Below are 19,979 nucleotides of genomic sequence, written 5' to 3' on the forward strand. Positions count from 1 at the left end.
CTTTTAGATAACATCACTCATGCATCTAGTACTCTTTCTTCATGGAGCAGCTCCTGTCAGTACAGTGTGTTACGTGGGTTTGTGGACAGGTTCTGTCTGTTTGTGCGGTTTAGTGCATTTTGTCCGCCTTCTTTGCAAGCATCACGTCGTAATGTGTGCGTGCTGGGACGTGTAAGAAATCTTCCTGAACGAGTATCAGCCCTTCCTACGGGAATCTTTCATTGCTAGAGGAAGATCTGTTGAAATACTAGACAATGTTGTGCTTTTTGCTAGCCTTACTGTGTGTCATGAGGAGAAAACTTTCTATGCAACCCATGGCCACTGTCTCAGAGCCTTAATGTTAAGTTGGCCAGTGCTAGTACTGCTTCTCCTGCTCTTCTAGCTGTATATGAGTGAAACCCACTCATATTCTGCTTAGTGTATATTGTCATTGTTCTGGGCTGTGTACATGGCTAGAGGATTCAGCAGGAGAAGAAATCAAAGCAAAAACAAGTGAGTCTTACAAATAGTGCTGCCTCATAGTCAGGAGTGGCACTTTGGATCTTTGTAGATTGCTTTGAGAAAAGCCGGGTTTTTTTTGTTTTGGTTTTGTTTTGTTTTTGTTTTGTTTTTTGTTTTGTTTTTATTTGCTTGGACTTTATCCTAGCAGTTGGGTAAAGTTAGTTGTTTGTATGTAGGTAGTTAGGCAGCCTTTTGTGTTGAAGCATTCTGCAAAACTCCCTTAATCAGGCTTAAACAGAATGGTAACCTGTGTTATCTGTACTGGAAACAAATGTGTGAAGACAGACCCTGTGGTAGTGTGGCAGGATCACTCTGGCATAGGTTTCATAGAAGAAGATAAAAGTGGACCATCTCAATGCTATTTTTTATACCTTCTTAAGGGATAAGATTCAATTAGCAGTCAAGTACTGCTGTGGCAGTCGTAATGAGTTCAACCAAAGTGCCTTACAGTCACATCTGAGCTGCAGAGGGCATGCTAAATAATGTTCTGTGATGTGGATACTGCCATGCAAGCCTTTCAAGGGCACAAGGCATAAATAGGGGCCATGAAAGGCAATTTACCTGTATCAGCTGATGAATGGAATAAGGTAATGATAGCAGCATGGCTGACTGGAAGATGTGTTCTCTTTTAAGTGGCTAGTAGATGTACATAGAAGCAGCACAATCCATATGGATGAATGTGCTAGTACTATCTTAAGGCTAGTAACTCCAAACAAAATATTAAATTTCTCCCTCAGTGCTGATGGCCTGTCTCGGTGCCTCAAAACTAGTGGGTGAGAATTTTGGAGCTCTTCATGGTAGATCATGGGACCAACTGAACTCCTGTCTGCACAGGAGTATAGGTGTACGAAATACAGCTGCAAATACACACCACTTGAATGCCTGTGTATTGATTTGTTTCCATACTCTAAACTTGTCACTCAGACTCATGTTGATGGTTTCTCATCTCCATTATAGAGCAAGTCCTGTTGCTTAAAACAGTATTTACGAGACTATAAAAGGTTCTGTTAAGAGTCTCTTTGCTGCCAGCTTTATTTAGGCATGCCATTTAGCTCATTAGCTGAAACTGTATGTTCTTTATCATTTGTCTCATGGGTAACTGCATGCAGGTTCACTTCCCAACACCAGTTGTAGAAACACTTTGATGTGAGTGATCCTTCTATGATTAGTGGCCAGACAGTAATTCTTCTGCATCATTGCATGCTTCAGGCTTACAAAGTTTATTTGAAATTGGAGGCTTGGCCTGAACAGCAAGGTCTTTGGGGACTAAACCAGTGAAGCAGACAGACCATTACTGTGCATGTTACTCTATTGCTAATGTTTGCTGTAAGAGTACAAACAAATCGGTGATTTTAACCTTACAACTATTTGGTGGTAGAAAAACTATCCAAGTAATTTTATATAGTGATTGAACTTTCTGTGTATCTTGAGCTGTTTAAGATTCTGCTCATGTACATAATGGGCCTTGCTGCATACAAGAGTTGTTTATTTGAATTAGTGTTTCGGTTTCTTTCCCAAACAGTCTTTTCTTCCCTCTTGTCAATATGGAATGGAAACAGCAGGTTGTTAATGCAGTGACAGTGCATTGCAATTCGTACCTGCTAAGTATGTGGGATGTTGACAAATAGAGTTGTCGACATACAGAGTAATGATAGGAGCCTGTTTCTCATCTGAGACATGGCTAAAGCAATATTGTGTGGGAGGGGGTGAAAATGAACGATGAGCTTTGCTTTCTGCCTTTCCTCCTCCCCCACAATGATGGCTAAGCCAGCAAAATGAGTCTAACTGTCCTGTTATCTTTGGTTTGTGTGATTCCCAGCGCTGCATTCTGTGTCCCACTGAAACTGTATCACTCAGCTTCAGAGATAGTATTACAGGCTGATAATACATTAACATACATTTTGATCATTCTCAAGACACTGCTAGAACTGATGCACTGAGGAAAATTATACCTGTCCCAGTAGCAATAAACTGCACTATGTTACCTCCATAAGTGGACAGACTCCCATTTGAAGGAGAAAGTAGCTTCAGGGCCCAAAGGACTGCTAGAAGAACTAGTACTGATTGTTTTGTTTTCTGGTAGAACTGAAAAGCGTGCATGAACAAGATTGCTGACTAACTGCTTCTGGAGAAAGCATTTGTATCCTGGGTCTGTGGTAGATTGCAGTTGACTGATCCAGTCTGTTCTTCTGAAATATACTAGGAAGGGCTTGTTTAGTCTTTGTCAAATTATTTGAAAACAGATTCTCTCTCTGCCTTTGCTGATTGAGGAAACAGTAGGGAAACCTCTCTTTGCTGTATTGTTAGCACTTTAGCAGTCTGTCCTGTTCTAATTTCTGCCTCAGTCTTGAACATTGCAGGATCTGCCACTGTTACAGGCTTTTTGTTCCTTACCCAGTGTTCTCACTGTCTCTTTTCTTGCTGAGTGGCTTCTTATCTTACCCTAGTCGAAGAGCTCCCTGCATCTATTTAAGCTGTGAGTGTGTGTGTGGTGCAATCAAGCTGCCTGTTCAGAACAGCAGTGTAAACAGATTGTGGCACCAATCAAAACCTTTGCTAGTATAGGAAAGCTAACTGTGTGAGGCCGGTAATCGTTAACTGTCTGCAGGACCTGGTAAACCTAGTGTGTGAGGTGAACATACTAAACTGGAGACACTAAATTTGGAACTCTCTTGTTTTCCTATTGTATTAACAACAATAAATTGTGTATATCAGCAGAGTCTTTTGAAGCACTTTTTAACATAGTTTCTTGACATCACTTAAAAGCAGTGTATTTAAATAGGGCAATGTTGTATCTAGGTCTAGTTGAATCATAGAATAAACTGAGTTGGAAGGTACCCATCAGGATCATCGAGTCCAGGTCCTGGCACTATGCAGGATGCCACAAGAATCTCACAATGTGCTTGAGAGCATTGTCCAAACACTTCTTGAACTCTGTCAGGTTTGGTGCTGTGACCACTTCCCTGGAGAGCCTGTTCCAGTGCTCAGCCACCTCCTGGGTGAAAAACTTTTTCATGATACCAAACCTAAATCTCCACTGACTCAGCTTTTTCCCCAAGTCCTGTCACTGGTCACAAGAGTGAAGAGATTGGTACCCACCCCTCTGCTTTCCCCCATAAGAATGTGGAAGACTGCAGTGAGGTCTCCCTTCAGTCTCCTCTTCTCCAGGCTGAACAAACCAAATTACCTCAGCCTCCCTTCATAAAGCTTCCTTTCCAGATCTTCATTGAAGATCTTCATCTTCAGTGCTCTCCTTTGGACATTCTCCAATAGCTTAATGCCTTTTATGCCTTTTATGCCTTGTGTAACCCAAAACTGCACTCAGGACTCAAGGTGAAGCCGCCTCAGTGCAGAGCAGAGTGGGATAATCCTCTCCCTTTCCCGGCTGTGATGCTGTGCCTGATGCCCCCCAGGAAACTTTTGGCCCTCCTGACTGCCAGGGCACTGCTGACTCAGATTCAACTTGCCATTGACCAGGACCTACTCCCAGGTCCCTTTCTGCACTGCTGCTCTCCAGCATCTCACTCCCCAGTCTATACACACATCCAGGGCTGCCCTGTCCCAGATGCAGAGTCCAGCAGTTGTGCTTGTTAAACTTCATGCAGTGGTAGTCATTGTAATAGCATTTAAAAAGAGCAAACCAACTTCAGATTGTGATTTCAGTGTGGAAAAAGATTGGTTAAGAAATCGTTTAGTAACTTCAGCAGACCTAGTAAGTGGCAGTATTGCTTGTCCAAAGGTCTAAGGTTCCCTGTCTATTAGAGAGCTGTAAAATAGTTATGTTAAAAGTTTTGGGTTTGTTTCTCCCTTCTTTGAAAGACATGAATACCACTTTTTTTCCTTTGCAGTTCAAGAGCAATAGTAGGTTTAGAATTACTAATTAGTGATCTTTTACAGTTGTGTGTTAACTTCCTTATATTGTACTATTGTGTTTCTTGAAGATAAGGTCAAATCTATGAAGTTGTTTGAGTCCTCGATTCCCTTTCGAGTTGAGGTTGCAGGGCCTCAGATACCCAGGCTCAAGAGATGATAGTACTAATCACTGATGGGTATCTGACATCTCCATGCAAAGACATTGTTCTCCAGGGTTGGCAGCCAAAATAACTCTCAATTAATTCTCAGGTAATACTTGGGTTAATGGGTGTACATAGTTACTTTTTTATTTTATTTTTTTTTCATTCCTGTTGCCTTTGGAAACCTTAAGGGATAAGGGTGAAAGCCTTGTAAGGAAAAAGCACATGCTTGTAGCTGGTTATGCTTATAGCAAAGCTTGCCTTGTTTGTGGCATAGAGTTTCAACTCCCAAGCCACCCTTAGAACCTAGAAAACAGAGAAGCAAGAAAACATGGGTTATTTAACTGCTTTGTATGAGGAATTTTAATGCTTCTTAGTAGCCTGAGTGCTAGATGTTGCAACAGCTTTTGCATTAAGTGTGTTCCACAGAAAGAATAGTTATCTTTCTCATACCAGGGTTAGAATTTAATAACAGCAAAAAGTGATATAAGCTATAACTTAGAGCAGTATAACCGATTGCAAAATCTCTTCTTTCAAATCTTTTGTTAGAGATGACTACAGAAGCAGAACAGCAGCTTCTCCATGATGCTAGAAATGGAAATGCTGAAGAAGTTAAACAGCTGCTGGATACCTTGGACAAAGGAGAAATAAGCTTTGATATCAACTGTAAAGGTTAGTAGCCTTCCTCAAATGTTTGTAATCCTGCTGTTGAAGTCACATGTAGTGAAACTGATAGTGATAGTATAATCTTGCTTTCTTTGGAGTGCTCAGCAGAGTAATAAAAACACAACTTAAACAGCTTTTACACTATGACTTAAGGGCATATTTGCATAGGGGAGAGATAATAAAAGAGTATGGGTAGTTGCAGTGTGCAGAAAAACTCAGCATAATTCACAGACACTAGAAGTATCAACAAGACAAAGAATCAGTATCTCTTTTTGCCTGTGTTCATGCTTATGCCAACTTTGAAGCTTTAGAATACTAAACAGAACAGATTGGGTTGGTGCCCGGGAATTGTTCAGGGAGGTAAATAGCTTTCATCAGGGCTGCAGAGAAGATTAGATCAGGTCAGTCATTTGTGCTGTCCTCAGTTTAAGGGGTTTTTTATCTTTGGGATTTTTTTTAGGCCCATATTTTGTTATCACACTGCAGAAGCGTTACATTTCTTGCCACTTGCAAAAATGTTTGGGACAAATATATACTTCTTACTTCTAGCAGAATACTAGGTTACTAGGGAAGAGAAACTAAGACTGTTCTCCATCTTTGTCTGAGTCTTTGGCCATCACTGAAGTTTTGCTCATGTGCAGCTAACAGAGGTGTGGCTCAGCAACTTGCTTGCTGTGCATTAAAACTTCAAATTCGGACTAGATTTGCAAGCTTGCTAGCAATTGCAGACTACCTTACTACTTACTTTACTACCTTACTTTGTTATTTTAGTAGCTTTATATTTCTCTTTATTTGCATGAGTGTGTTTCTGGTTGCTTCCAAGATGTGGATGTGAATCCCACTCTTTCTACCCAGGCTGGTATTCCACTGTTCAGCATTTAACTGTTTAGCAGCACTGAGAATAAAGTGCTAGAGGGAGAGTGGACTGTGCTTCCTCTCAACCATAACAGAAGGGAACACCTTGCCCTAAAGGGCAGGGATTCCTGTTACCTGAGCAAGCTCTATCCCTTTCCCAGGTCTTATTCTTAATCATCAGCTTACTTATTCTTTTGTTTAACTACTCAGCCATGTTTGTGTTTCCTCAATGGTTAACGTACTCACCTCGGAAAAATAAGTTTTGAAACCCAAGCTCTTGCTACTTCATCTTTGGGGAGCTACTTCATAATTTAAAGGGGAACCAGCTGTGCCTTGATGAAGCTGAAGTCCTCCATCCTCAGAATTATATCCTTGGTAACTATTCAAGACATGTGTAGTGCTTATACAGTTGGAATAAAAGTACCTTAAGATTCATGCAACAGTGCCCATAAGTAAAATCCTGAAGTTCCCTGTGCTTAGAAGAGATTTCAGAGTGTCTTTAATGTGTTGTTATACATAATCTGAAGTCAAGGAAGCATAATGAAATGGCATAATCTGCCATGTATTATATCAAGCAAATGGGTCTCTGGTTAGAAAGTCTTCTATGCTCTGCAGCATAGAAGAGACTCGGGTAATGAAGTGAAAGATTGGTGCTTAGCTGTTTTTCTAGTTTAGCAGTATGTGCCAGCTAGTTAATGCTTGCTAATGGGAGGTCTAGGAAGCTAGAGGGAATGTGCTTGTGATATTATATTTAATCTAAACTAGTTCCAAATATGGATTTTGTTCACCATGAAATCTTTGCTTTTGAAGTTTCAATTCTTCTAAATGTTAGAAGAATAATTAGTTTTATCTGGAGAACTGCTCTAGTTGTGTGAAACTTCAGAGTTAAGTCTCCTCTATTTTTCCGCAGTCACTTTTCAGAGCATGACTTGTTTCACTTTGCCCCCATAGAGTGTTCCATTGGAAACAGTCTATGACAAATTGAGGCCAAACAGCCTCAGCTGTATAACCAATCCTGCCATTCTGCCTTCTCACTAGCCAAAGCACTATATCTTGTTCTGATTGTTTTGATCTGTTGGGTACCACCAGATAGTAATTACATAACAACCTGATGATTAACTGAAGTACACACTGTAGACTGTAAGGGTTGCAAAAGGACAGCTAATCTTCCTTCTCTTCCTGACAACCTCTTGTACGTCTGTCATTATCTTGGATAATAGACGTCCCTAGAAAGTTAGGGTGTGGGGAATGTCTTCAGTGCTGTAGCAGTTCCTTCAGGATTTGCATTTGATAGAACAGTGCCACTTGGCTTGAAATAAAGTGCTTCTGGAGAAGATAGGAGGCTGTACTGGGGGTGGTGTAAGCTTCCTGCAGGGTGTGCCTTGGTAGCCGTAAGTCTGACAAGTTGATGTGCCTGGGTGTCAAAGCCTATCTTCAACATCTTTTCCTTGTCTTTTCAGAGGGGAGCTACATCTGAGGCTGTGTGTGCTGTATATTCATAAGTGTCAGGTCTGACAACAGTGATCCTAAACATCACAATTTCAACCAAAGTGAAGGAAGAGAAAATAAATTCAGGCTTCCTGTACTCACTCAGTTGTGACTGTATTCTACCCAGTCAGTGCTCGCAGATAAGCAGGAGGAAAATCCAGCCAAACAATCTGAACATCTCTTTTTGGGTTCCTCAGTTCACTGGTTTGGAAAGAAGGTGTCCATGTTAAACAGTACCAAACCCAGGTTTCATCCAAAATAATGGTGTTTTCCAAGGCTGTCTTTTGTTGAGTCATTCTCCTTCAATACAAGAAAATAGCATATCTAGGAATTTCCAAAGTAAAAAAAACGTGTAATGTAAGGTTAATGGTCAGTAGTGTGTTATGGCAAAATACATGTTTAAAAGACTGCACAGTGGCCTAGCAGTCATGGCTGCCATGGAAAATGACTACCTACCTTGTTTCCATTCTCTAAACAAATGGTAACACTTGAGACTTAGAATTAACTGGCATTAAAGCAAAGAGCTGTGTGCGAGAGGGAGAGGAATTATGTTTTTTGTTGGAGTTTCATTATTTCTCCTTTCCTACCCTTGCATTCTCCCTAGTGTAATGGTGTAATGGTTTAAAATAATAATAAAAAAGTACAAACACTTGTAGTCACTTTGAAGAGAACACCTCAAAAGCTTGAGAAATAAATGGACAGCTAACATCAGAAATTCAAACATTCAGAGTGGATGCAGAACAAGGGTGTGTTCTTACTTTATATATTAAGAACTACAAATCTGGACAGGTTCTGGGTTATTTTTTTTCATGACTGAATTCCTTGGCAGCAAAACCATCTTGTCAGTGCTGTTAACTAATGACTGTTCTGGGCTAATTGTATGAATTCAGTGCAGCTCAGACCTCTTTTGTATTCTTTGAATGAACCTTATTCTCTACTGGAATGAGGGATGAGTGAAGTCTCTTTAGTATGTTATCCAACATAAATAGCCCCAGAGTTAGCAATCCACACAGTGTTTATCTTCTGTGATACTTTGGCCCATCAATGACATAGGTAGGAGCTCTGTTGTGGGCCAGACTGTAATGAGGGAAAGATCTAAATCTGGGGTTGGAAACAACAGAAGTTGAGAAGAAAGAGAATCAAATTACAAAAGAAATTGTCAGTAAAGGGCAGGAATGTTAGCTGGAAACAGTTATAAGAATTAGGAAAATATTTCAGCTCTGAATGACATGCTAATGTTAATTTTTAATATGAGAGCAGAAAAGATGATGAACTTTCAAGATGAACAGTTTCTTTTCCTTGTGCTTGTGGCTTGTTTTCTCAGGGGAAACTTGTGTTCCATGTGTCAGTACTTGAGGTTATATGACAGGGGAAAAATTAATGGTGGCAGTGATTTCAAAACAATTTCTACTGCCTTATTTTCATTTTTCTTCCAAGTATAAAATGGTAGCTTTTAGGTGACTCTGTAATGCTGTGTGTCTGTTGCTTAGTAAAAACATAGCACAAGTTGCCTTTGCTTAATAGAGTTGAGTGTTGCAGTTGGAAAGCGAGTTGCTAACTTAAGTAATCTCTAATGCTTTAATATCTTGCTCTTAAAGAATTGATTGTAGGAGAGTTGTTGAATTTCATAGAGCCAGTCCTCCACATCATTTTTTAAATGCTTTTTAAGGTATGAATCAATAAATCATACTTTCCTTTGCATGGTCATTTTTGTGCCTGGTTCCTGTCTTTCCTTTATCATTCTGCAACTTAGAGCTGTAGATAATACATGAGTTCTATTGTGCTTATAGATTTCAAAGCACTTTACTTAGTGAGGCTGTCTTTATTAAAACTGAGTAAAGCACAAGGTAACAAAACAACTGATGCCAAAAAACCTCAACCTTAGGTCATTCCACCTATTTTATTTTGAATCCTTTGTTTGAAAGATGGGGTGTCTTACCTCTCATTTGGGTGAAGAAAATAAAATTGTGTAAACCAAAGACCTTTTTTTTTTTTATAAACAAGAGAAAAATGTGCTTGCGTGTGCCATTTTCATAGTGAATGAAGAATGAAAGTACCTGAAGCTTCTTGCTGGTATTGAAAGGTGCTACATGCAAAGAAAAGTTTTATTCTCAGTCAGGCAACATGACTTTTCACTTTTAGAAGGTTGTGGGGGTTTTTGTTTGGGTTTTTTGGGGTTGATTTTTTTGAGTTCGGTTGTTTGTTTTGGTTGTTTTTTGTTTTGTTTTGTTTTTGGTTTTTTTTTTGTTTTGGTTTTTTGTTTGTTTGTTTTTTGGTTTTTTTAATATATTTGAATCCAGCTTTCTCAAACTGCCTCCTGATTTAGTAATTTAAATAATATGAGTAGTATTGAGGCTTCCAGCCTCCTTGTTCCTCTGCTACTGTGAAGAACGGTCATCCATGACACCCTCCAAACACACAACAATATTTCTTTTGTACTGTGTGATCAAAACTTAATTTACCTGTTTTGTCTTTTAGGCAGAAGTAAGTCTAATATGGGTTGGACACCTCTTCACCTTGCTTGCTACTTTGGACATGCTGTTGTGGTAGAGGATTTGCTGAAGGTATATATCTATTTTCCTCTCTGTGTAAGGCTAGAAGCAGTTAGTGTTCAGGTTTTTGTGACAGAAGAAAGGAGGCTTTGCAGAGAGGCAGAGGCACTCCTACAGTTTATCTACATGTAACATAGACATAACTGATTGCTTTGACATTAAGATAGGCCTGGTTTAGAAGGACCCAGTGAACGTGGAAGTCTGTACAGTAGAACTGAGTCCTTACTCAGGGCAGTTTTTACAATTATTGGTACCTAGCTGGTTTTCTCTTGGAGCGTAACTATTTGTGTGTGGGAATTAAAGATGTGCAATATATAGGTGTGCACTGGTGAAAGCTCAGATTTTTTGAAGCTTAGTGGGTGTCTGTATATAAGCCAGCATGTGATACTAGTAATGCAATTACTTCAACAGTTGGTTAGTTTACTGTTGTACATAAAGTACTTAAGATTATGCAATTTCAGTTACTGAGCTGTAGAAAAAGCTAAAGTGTCTCAAATGCAAAAAAAGCTGCATTGTCTAATTCTATATTGTGAGTAGAAGCATGCACAGAATTTTGTGCAAAGTAGCTTGTATGTGTTTCTTTCAGGCACTGGATAACACATTTCATTATTTCAAAGACATTAGAAAGAAATAATGAGTCAAACTGTGATGAATTCTGAAATGATGGACTTCAGTTATCAAAACTGATATGTCTGTATTTGCATAACAAATGCAGTGACTTGTGTGGCTTCTGACTGATTTTTTTTTTTTTCTCTCAGGATAGCTTCAACCAACCTTAACCATATTAGACCCTCTCTAATATTTTAAAGATTTTGCGGGATGGCAGGAGTGTGGTAAATGGGCTCAAGTGCAAAGATAATCTAAACTTGAATTTCATTGAGAATAAAAGCTGCCAGCATAATCCAGACTTTAAAGGAGGAAACAAATTTGATACTTCTTTGAGAAATTCTTCTCTAGCCTATACACTTGCTCAGTAAATAATGCTATTTTCAATTCAAGTGGGCTACTTAAAGCAAAAGGTAGTTTTATCACTTAATGCATTTATCAAGCATCCAACCTCAAGAGTTAGAAGAGTATATACGACTTTGTACTTTTAGTTCCTTTGATAGGGCTCTTGAAAGGCTATTATTTAAAGAACAAGATGAGAAATAAGTGAGGCTGTGCACTTCTGAAAGCTAGGCATGTATAAGTGTGTCTGTGTACTTGTGCCAAGAGCAAGTGAAGGAGGCATTATCAGAAACAGAGCTCTGGAACTAGTCAGGTTCACCAGTTAACTTCAGGCAGGCAGCAATGACCTGGCTAAATCATGTGATCTAAACATATGTGATGAAGTTAAGTATGCCCTGCCCTTTCTTTGACCCTTTGAGAGGTTAGGTAGAGTGGTGTAGAAGAAATACTTAATGAAAGAGGGATAGGATTTCTTGGTTTCTTGGAAGAGTGCCTGTGCAGCGTGGCAAGCACTACTCCTTTCAGATAAAAGGTATGGGATGGAGAAAGTGCGTGACAAAAAGAAGGGAGATTCAACAGGAAGATCTACAAAACCCCAAACTACCCAAGCCAAACAAAAGCCAAGACAACAACAGCCCCCCACCCCTTGTATGAAACTTACTTCCCATATACCCTCTTATTAAAAGTGTGCCTGGAAGAATGCAGAGGGCTTTTCCTTTTTGAAGCAATTGAGAGAATGTCGGCTATGAATCTTAGACATGTACGTACTATATCCTTGCTTCCAGGATAACTGTGTTACTGATATGATGTGCCACGAGGTCTACATTAGAGTCCTGTCTGCCCTTCCCCCCAGTAAGAGGGAATAGCCATGAAGTTCTTGTTGGAAGGACATTCAGGTGTCTTTTGGTCTTGCTGTTTAGGCTGGTGCAGATGTGAATGTGCTGAATGACATGGGGGACACTCCACTCCATCGTGCAGCTTTCACAGGTCGTAAGGTAAAGTATGGTGGCTTTTTTAAGCCTCACTTGTAGAATTATTAAGTAAGTGCTAGCAATTCAGAAAGATGTTTTTACAGTGTCTAAAAATTACTTATTGTCTGTTTCAGTACAGCATGTTCAGAGGGATTAGGCACATTGCCTAGCTTGTGTAACTCTGTCCAAAAAAAAAAGCCACAGAGAGAAACCACATTGTTTTAATCTTAGTAGCTTCTGGAGAGAAAAGAATCTCTTAAATTAGGACACACAGGCTCATTTGGTATCTGGAAATGCTGTTTGTTCATAGTTAATTAGAACTAAAGAGGTTTTTATAGGCCTGTGTAATGTGACTTTTTTTCTTCCCCCATGCCACCATCATTCCAAAACTAGTACTTGCTCTGGGTAACATCTTGGCCCTTCAGAAGGAGTAACTACTTTCTGTCTTGTCAGAAGAGCCAGTTATACAATTTTTACGTCAAATTCAGCATTCACACCAGGTATACCAGTTCTTCAGGGTCAGTCTGTTCAGCTGTACCTCCTGTTGGCTCCTTCAGCCTGACTGATGGGAGAGAAAAGGTTGCAGTCAGTCTCACTCTTCAATCTCTAACACATCCCTTCCTGTTCTCATAACAAACCAGCAGTGGTGAGAGGCCATTGGTTACAAGGATGTCAATAGCTGGAAAGCCTGATTGTGTCCTTGCAGTTGCACAGACAGATAAGCAGTGTTTTTAAAATTGTTTTTCAGGAGGTGGTGATGTTACTCTTACAGCATAATGCTGATCCTTCTATTGTTAACGGCAGTGGAGAGACTGCAAAAGAAGTTACTCATGACAAGGACATAAGGAATATGTTGGAAGGTAACTTCAATAGGCCAAAGTTTGTTTTGGGGTATTTTTACATGTGTGCATTCTAAAAGCTGCTTCTTTTTTATTTTTTTATTTTTTTAATGTTTTCTGCAAGTTACAGAAGTTCAGTTGAATTTTCTTTTTAAATTTGGCTATTAGAAAGAAAATAGTCACAGTTTTTGGTTCTTGTCTGCAGTACTGACAAGTGGGAGTTTTTGTGACTCGAGAGATAAGTATTATGAAAACAAATAGCATTATTCAGGTAACTATTTCAGTCCTGCTGAGGTAGGTAGTCCTTGCTACAGCTTTGAATGGTACATGGGCAGTCAAAGCCTTGGCTCTTTGGAAGAAAAAAACCTCAAGAACGGTAAGTGGCTTTGTGTCAACCAGATCATTAGAGAGCAAAATTCTGAGCTTTGAAGAGGTGACCCAGTTATGATCAGATTTAGGACTTGCTATTGCAGTCTTAGGCATTGTGTTAAAAGCATAAAAAAATCAAAATCCTTCCCATTGTTTCCTCCATGTCTCACAGGTGTCAGAGATGAGGCAGATGTTGTCCAACTACTAATCTAGTTCACTGATTACAGTTTTGGAGATTTCAAAAACTGTTGCTTCCTGGTATTACTATGTAATACTCCTAAATACTGATGGAGTTTTGTGCCCACTATCACAGACTGCATATAAGAAGTGATATCTCTTACGATTCTACATGCAAATGTGCAAATAACTCATTTCCACTGCTCATCTGCTGAATTGTTAGAGAAAAATAAAATTTTGGTAGGGTGATAAGAAGAGTAGAAGAGAATCTGAAAAGAACATAGAGAAGATCTGAAACGAGGGTGTTAGTTCCCATTTTCCCTTCTGCAGGGAGTGGCCTTGGTTTTAAGTGTCAAAATAATGATAATAATAATTTACACATCTTGTCAAATTTTATGTGCTTTTTTGTGTTTATGTCTTTGCTCTGATACAAACTTCTCTGAGTAAATATTCTATTTATACCTGTCCCAAATAAATAATACTGGAAACTCTTTCTTCTCTAGGCTTGTTTTGCTATAGTTTTTTGAATGTTGTACCTCATATGTACTCTACTGAGACTGACCTTACTTCTATTTTTTTTTTTCTTAATAGCAGTGGAAAGGACACAAGAAAGGAAACTGGAAGAACTCCTCTTAGGAGCAGCGAGAGAGGGGGAAACAGGGAAATTGACTGCCTTGGTAAGAATTCAAGTCAAGTGATTCAATCCATAATGCAACAAAATATGACTTTGTGCTTTGCACTTCAAAGGCTGTGACTTTGGAATATTAGTGCTGTGCACCATGTTATATTGGTAAGGTGCTGAACCCTCAAGGCTCTTCCTCTTTGTTGAAGGTTGCAAAACCAACGGTTTTCAGCTTCTTTTGTGTTTTTAAATCCTTTAGAAAGAATTAGCTAGTTAACTGTAAACAGCAGCAAAGGTTTGTGGTCTGCTGAGATAAGCTTATTATGTTATTGTGGATACCTTAATGTCATGGATGCCTAGATTTTCACCACAGTGTGGCCTGTCTTTAATCTTGAAAGTAAGGTCTTTGTCATTAGCACCCACTGTAGTTTTTAAGGGACAGTCGTCTGCACAGCACAGTTTCATGCTGAGCAGAAATTGGAAACTGTATGTGTATGTGAGCACATTCATAGTACTCCCAGATGAACAGTGTGGTGGCATGGGAAGGCTGTGGCAGAAGCAATCACAGAAAGACTGGAGGGTGCCTGTGGATGTAATCAAGTCCAGCTCCTGTTTGCAGAGCAGAATGAACTAGGGCAGGTTGCTCAGGACCAAATCCAGCTGGGTTTTGAAGCGGAGTCCCAGTGCTTTAACTTACCAGTTGATCTGTAAACAACAGCTATAGTAGATTATCCCTTTTAGGACTATTTCTGAAATACATATAAGGTGGTTGCTGTTGATGTTAACTTAAATTGTGGCTGTGAGAATTCTGTTATAGAATAATTTTTCAAAGAAAGCATATGGCTAATGTGAATGCTTAAACTGAGTTTCTCAAAAATCATTGTCATGCACTTGTGACTCTGGTCTCCTAAGGCTGCTTCTCAGTAACTTATACTTTTTATTAAGGCACTCCCATCTGGTTTGGGAGCTTAAGTGATTGATAGTGCATGAAATGGTTTGGGCCAGAAGGGACCTCTACAGATCATTCAGTTCAATCCCCATGTACACATCCAGTAGCCACGTTTTTGAGTGGAAGTGTAGTGGTGTTTTAGGGTAGGTAGCAGTGTCATGCTTAATGACCCTTCTCTTTGAAGGGGTCAGTTTCTCAAAACATTTCTGTTGTGTGTGAGTAAAACTCAGTTTGTTTTTTTGGGGGTTTTTTTCCCTTGGTTCCATGGCTACTTTTATCATAATAGACTTAAGAATGCAGCAAAACTCTTTGTGTAACATATTGCCTGTACTAGGAGCTCTAAATGGCCTAGGATAGCTGGCATTGGGACTGGCAGGTCTGCCACCCTACAGTTCAGAGTTCTTACTCTCTGCAACGGTGGCTGCACAATTTTTTTGTGGATTTAGCATTGGCCTGTGGTAACTCTGCATTGTGCCTGGGAGTCTTCTATGAAGAACAGTGGATTTCTGACAGTAGAACTGGGCAGGACGATTCTAGGATATAAATAACTGAACTGCAATACTGGGCAACTTTCCCTGGCACTGTGCAGTTGAGCAGAAAAACATGTCCATATTGTGCAGCAGAGGTGGAAGGGGTGCAGCAAGGAAAGCACTGAAGTTCTTTACTCTAGCTGAATGTCTTGTTTGATTGTTGCAGTCCCTGCCATTGTCAGAACACTTGCTAAATGCACTCTTTGTTGCCAGATCTACACTGAAGCATCCTAGTTAGGGACAACTAATTTTCAAAAGGGAGAATGTGGCATCTGGAGAGGGAGGAAAACCAATAAGTAAGCAGAACTTTGTTTTTTTCCAGTTAAACAAGCGCAAGCCACCTGATATCAACTGTACAGATCAGATGGGGAACACTCCCTTGCACTGTGCAGCATACCGTGCTCATAAGCACTGTGCATTGAAACTTCTAAAAAATGGAGCAGATCCTAGAATAAAAAACAAAAATGGTGAGTATCAAATGAAAAGTACGTTAAGTGGAGACACAAATTCAACATCTTCTGTAAGCTGTGTTACTTATTATACAGTGTTCAGGGAAAATGTTATAGTGCTTTACAAGCTTTGTGTCACTAATAAAGGAAGGCCAACAGTGCCTAAATTGCAAGAGGCTGAAGAACTGTGGCAAAATACTTATTGTATGTGCTTTTATTTTCCAAGCTTAGCTGACTCTGGAAAGTTTACTCACTGTCTTAACAGTGAAATATGCCTGCCTTTTTTTTTTCTTGATACTAAATGTTGAACACAGGTAACAAAAAAAGCAAGATTGAAATTGTGGCTGGGACAAAGTGACTCCTCAGAAGAAGGCTTCTAATGAAACTAAAAGGGAAAACTTGATGCAGATGTTATGCAAACTGTGTTCTTGTCCTATGTTTAAGGATGCCTCTGTCTTGGTATTTGTGAGTGTCCTAAACTGTATTTTATAGCTGGCAGCTAGAAACAAATTTAAATCAGTAAGGGCAAAGGGCTCTCTGCAGTTAGTAGAACTCTGGCAAACAGTGCAGTACCTTAAAGTTCAATACCTTTTTTAGTCTTCTGTCCCTGAGGAGTTGATATTCCCCAATTCCAAGTAAGCGTAGATGCTTGGAGGCCAAACTGATGGGTAAAGAGTGTCAAATTATTTTAAGGTACATCTAAGTTTATTTGCATCAAGTTCTCATTCCTTGTCTTGTTACTAAACAGATCAGACACCCCTTGATCTAGCCCAAGGTGCAGAAATGAAACTGATACTGGCAGGTAAAACTGGAAAGGTAGGAACTTTGGTATCAATTTAAAATGCCAAGGCTGTCTAGTTGAAGCTATTCCTATATGAGCTTTCATTTCTGTGCAGGTTATCAACAAGCCCCTGAGACGATATGAAGGTCTCCTATGGAAGGTATGGCTTATTTCCTTTTCTAAAATAGCTTGTAAAATTTCAAAGTATGTCAGTATGTCCTTTTTCTATATTTCAGTGATAACTGATGAATGAAGGACCTTTTAAATAGTACTTAAGAGTAATTTAGTCTAATATGTATAGATGGGCTGGCTGAGTGGAGCAGCTACTAGATTCATGGTACCGTGATCTTAACCTCAGTCTCTAAAATCTCTATTTCTTGCTAATTTTTGTGGCAAAGCTTCACTACAATAAGGCTTTTTTCCTTGTCTGTGTGGTGGGCAAAATGCCTTTTGTTTTTTCTTTCCATGATAGATTACTTTGATAGTCTGTGACTGATACATTGTCTTTAAGAAACTGCAACTAATATTTTGGTATCACCTTCTGAAAATTTTAAAACTTAGTGGAAAGTAGCATTCAATGAGTTTAAAGCTAATTTTGCTGTGTTGCTCAAGTGTATCGAAGGTCTACATGAATGCTTAATTATGTTGCTCAATGAAATCTTTAAAGTTTTCTTCAGTGTAAATTTTCCTATATCAAAATTGTAATATAAGGAACTGTTCTTAAATGAGAACTGTGTACTATAGCTTGAGAAAGATAAAATGTTGTAGTTGGATATCTCAATGTGTTTTGTTTCTCACTTGATTTTATAAAATAGAACTGTGTGGTGACCAACAATTCCTGTAATACTAAAAAATGCAACATTTTAATATTTCAGTTCTTACTGAATCACAGGCTCAACTTTTATCTTCAGTTGGTTCCAAAAACAAGGGTAGCGCTGCACTTGTAAAATACTGTCAGGTTGCTGTGATCATCAGGATATGCAGAAATGAAAAGGTTTTTGTAACATTTACTAGTTTTAAGTGTTAAGGAAGCATCTCTGTCTGACCATGCAGGAGTCACTCTCTCCACCACACTTCTTCCACCAGAGGCTTTTAACTGTTGGGACCAAAGCCCCTTTGCAGTTGGTGGCTCCAGTGAGTCTACAGGTGCCCAGCTTGGTTCCCTAAATTTGTCATACTCAGTCAGACAAGGTTTTCTTACTGACTTTCCCATGGCTGAGTCTCAGATGTCTGGATCCTTACTTTAATCATTGTGCAATAACAAAATAGCAGCTTGAGTTGGTGCCTCTGAGGAGGTACCCAAACAAAGAAACCCCTGGGTTTCTGCCCTTGCAATACGAGTGTGTGAAAATCTGGAGTCTTCCTGCTGAGTCCTCGGCTCACAAGTCCCTGTGCCCTTGGCTAAGCAAAGGGTCTTTGCCACTTCATGGTCTCTTGCCTCAGGCTCCTACCACCCAGAGCTCAATCCTGCAGCTGCACACTCAGCTGTCTGTACTAAAAGTGTTCTGTTAAGCTTACCTGGCCTTTTTATTTTTTATATTTTTTTCCCTTTTTAGAGCTCACGGTTTTTTGGTTGGAAACTCTACTGGATAGTTCTAGAACACGGAGTGCTTTCCTGGTATCGGAGACAGTAAGTTCTGTGTTTAAGTTTCTGAAAAGCAATTTAAGTAATTCCTGTCTTTACTAAATCTCTTCTTCTTTCAAAGAGCTGATGCAGTGAATAATGATCATCGTCAGGGATGCAAGCATCTAACACAAGCTGTCTGCACGGTAGGAAGTGGAATGTGTTGTAACTACTGAGTTGGTTTTTTTATGTTCCATTGTATTCCATTCCCGGTTAATGAAAACTTCCGCTGGATTGGTAAGCCGATCTTTGTTATAAAATAGGGAGAAAGCTTGTGCTGTTGAAAGAAACGCTTGTTCCTGTCCAGCAAAGTGTTCTTTTATGTAAAGTGGCCATAAAGCTCCCTCATTGCTTTCTAAAGTCTTGAAGATTTAGACACACAAGGCATCCTGAAAGCAGACTGGGTCAGTTTGAAGCATGTGATCTAGAATAGCCAAAGCTCCAGTTCCTCCTTAGCTGTCCCTGGCTGCTTGTGACTAATTGCATAACTTAAGCTGATCTCAGTAGCAAGACTAATCAGTTTTAAAAGTGACTTTTGGAAAACTTCCCTGATTTCCATTATGCTTGTGGGAATCCATTTTGGAAGGGGTGAACAGAGAAAACAAAGGCCAGGTGTCATTTATAATGCCCAGAAAGATGAAGTGTTTAAGGAAAATGCATTTAAGATAATTTCCATATTTCTATAAATGCCCTATCCTAATTTGGCACCACAAGTTCTGTTAAACTGTACTTATATATGCACTTGTGTGGAAAAATTACTTGCTTTCCAGTATCTTCAAATTCATTACTACTGGTGATCTTGAACTGTTGCTGTGGTTTTGTCTGAATCAAGTGGTGCAAATAAATACAAATACCATATTTAGACACAGTAACCTCTACACTACTATTCATAATGTAATGGAAACTGTTCTGACCAAAGTTTTTCTAAATTACAATTACTTGGATCACAATTGAGGCAAAAACTTCTGAGTTAAGCGTAATTTTCTACTTTGTTTACACTTAATTTTTTTTCTGATTGATTCATTAAACTAATTTTGTGTTTTCTCCACCTTGCTCTAGGTAAAATCTACAGACAGTTGCTTCTTTTCTGTCAGATGTTTTGATGACACTGTTCATCGTTTCAAGATTCCTAAAAATAGCCTTCCTTCTCAAACTAGAGAGGTAATAATGACTTTATCAAAGGCATTAAAACACAGTAACTTCTGTAATGAATAATTTGCATACTACTTGCTATGGATGCATGAGTATCAGCATGTTTCAAATTTGATCATCAGGACTTGGTAGCTTAAGTGCAGATATTAAATCTTTTAGCACGTTTATAGATTAAACAGCACAAAATTGACCCATTGTAATTATCTCTTCTTTAAAATAAGTGCTACCTTATTTTCCAGCTCTGTGCCTGTATTATGCCCTGTTATCTAACTTACTCTTTTTCATTCCCTTCTCCATGTGGTAAATTTCTATTGCAGCCTCCTTCTGTTGCACTTTCATAGTTCATTATCCCAAACAAAAGAACTTTAATTGGTACATTCTACTCTTGACTGTACTCCCAGATGACCTAATAAATTATATTTTCTGAAAAGGTGGCTCTGAAACAAAAGACTTTTTTTTTTTTTTTCAGGGCTATTTGTAGTATATTCACTGT

General features: G+C 39.1%; 1 protein-coding gene across 3 annotated transcripts in view; it reads left to right on the forward strand.

Annotated features, from left to right (window-relative positions):
• The window catches only part of OSBPL1A (oxysterol binding protein like 1A), a 76,342-nt gene that overhangs the window by 1,481 nt on the left and 54,882 nt on the right, over window positions 1-19,979 (forward strand). For all 3 annotated transcript variants that reach the window (XM_088051462.1, XM_005517210.3, XM_014256290.2), the window contains exons 3-13: window positions 5,064-5,186; window positions 10,002-10,087; window positions 11,944-12,018; window positions 12,743-12,854; window positions 13,971-14,056; window positions 15,803-15,947; window positions 16,678-16,745; window positions 16,826-16,870; window positions 18,267-18,340; window positions 18,417-18,480; window positions 19,394-19,495. In XM_088051462.1, the coding sequence (XP_087907588.1) occupies window positions 5,066-5,186; window positions 10,002-10,087; window positions 11,944-12,018; window positions 12,743-12,854; window positions 13,971-14,056; window positions 15,803-15,947; window positions 16,678-16,745; window positions 16,826-16,870; window positions 18,267-18,340; window positions 18,417-18,480; window positions 19,394-19,495 (978 nt within the window). In that variant the 5' untranslated portion in view covers window positions 5,064-5,065. The remainder of the gene's footprint in view (window positions 1-5,063; window positions 5,187-10,001; window positions 10,088-11,943; window positions 12,019-12,742; window positions 12,855-13,970; window positions 14,057-15,802; window positions 15,948-16,677; window positions 16,746-16,825; window positions 16,871-18,266; window positions 18,341-18,416; window positions 18,481-19,393; window positions 19,496-19,979) is intronic.

This window comes from Pseudopodoces humilis, chromosome 1 (assembly GCF_049639895.1).
Source record: "Pseudopodoces humilis isolate 2021_Gansu_Grassland_sample_001 chromosome 1, ASM4963989v1, whole genome shotgun sequence".
In the NCBI taxonomy this organism is placed as follows: Eukaryota; Metazoa; Chordata; class Aves; order Passeriformes; family Paridae; genus Pseudopodoces; species Pseudopodoces humilis.